Source organism: Egretta garzetta, unplaced genomic scaffold (genome assembly GCF_000687185.1).
Source record: "Egretta garzetta isolate BGI_Z169 unplaced genomic scaffold, ASM68718v1 scaffold322, whole genome shotgun sequence".
Lineage (NCBI taxonomy): Eukaryota > Metazoa > Chordata > Aves > Pelecaniformes > Ardeidae > Egretta > Egretta garzetta.
The window spans coordinates 3,713,126-3,714,095 of record NW_009259044.1 but is presented as its reverse complement, the minus strand read 5'-3'; the positions used below and the strand labels follow the sequence as shown (position 1 = coordinate 3,714,095).

General features: G+C 54.9%; 1 protein-coding gene across 1 annotated transcript in view; it reads right to left on the bottom strand.

Annotated features, from left to right (window-relative positions):
* The window catches only part of RGMA (repulsive guidance molecule BMP co-receptor a), a 16,694-nt gene extending 16,075 nt beyond the window's left edge, over positions 1–619 (bottom strand). The window contains exon 1 of the mRNA XM_009635064.2: positions 508–619. Coding sequence (XP_009633359.1) covers positions 508–589 — 82 coding nt within the window. The 5' untranslated portion in view covers positions 590–619. The remainder of the gene's footprint in view (positions 1–507) is intronic.
* Positions 620–970: the final 351 nt, after the last annotated feature.

The following is a 970-nucleotide window of genomic DNA, read 5'->3' as shown; positions in this document are numbered from 1 at the left end:
CCCCCTCCCGCACCCCTTCTGCCTCTTCCCTTCCCGGGGGGCTCGAAGCGAGGACCCACCCCCCCCACCCCGCACACAAGGGCCGAAATTTGGCATCTGGGGTGTGAATGCGTGGGTCGCCCCCCCCGCTTCCTTCCACGGCACGGAGCACCCCCGGGAACGGGAGAACAACGTAACCTGCCCGACGCTGTCAGAAACAACCCCCGGCTGCCTTCGCCCGGGATTGCTTTGATTTCGACCATCCCCTTCCTCGGGGGATGAGGCAGCGGGGAGACAAAGAAGATGAGGTCAAGGAAAAACACCCACCGCAACTGCTCGGGGAAAAGGGAATGGGGGACACACACCCCAGAACCGAGCCCCGCTTGCTTATTTTAAACATGTGGCAAGCTGCTGCAAGGAGAGGGAGAGAGAAAGAGGCCCAGAGACAGGGGGAACTGAGGCGGCTATCCAAGGGCTGCGAGAAATACAGGAAAAAAAATTCTTCAAAATAAAGAGGCTGTTCCTTACCTGAAGGGAAGATGCAGAGAAAGACAGGGAGGATTTGGAAAAGTCCCAGGGCTGTGGATCCTGCCCCTCTCCCCATACCCATCCATCCAGCTCGAGCTTTAACCACTATCCTCTCCCTGGAAGAAGAGTTTAAAAAGGAAAAAAAAAAAAAAGAGAGAGAGAGAGAGAGAGAGAGAAGGGAAGAGAGGAAGAGAAGAACAAAAGGGAAAAAAATAAATCAATCGAAAGAAAGAATTGGGGAAAAAAAAATAAAATCAAAAGCCCCACATGGCTCCGCGGAGCGATGCAGGGACGGGCGGCCCCAGCTCCGGGCTCCGGTGGCCTCCGCACTGAAAGATTACACAGACTTTTTCTCCTTCTCCTCCTCCTCCTCCTCTCTTTCCCCTCCCATTACAAAACAGCCCAAACCATCAATCATCCCGGCTGCCTTCCAATGCCTGCATCCTCTCCCTGCGCCTCCTCA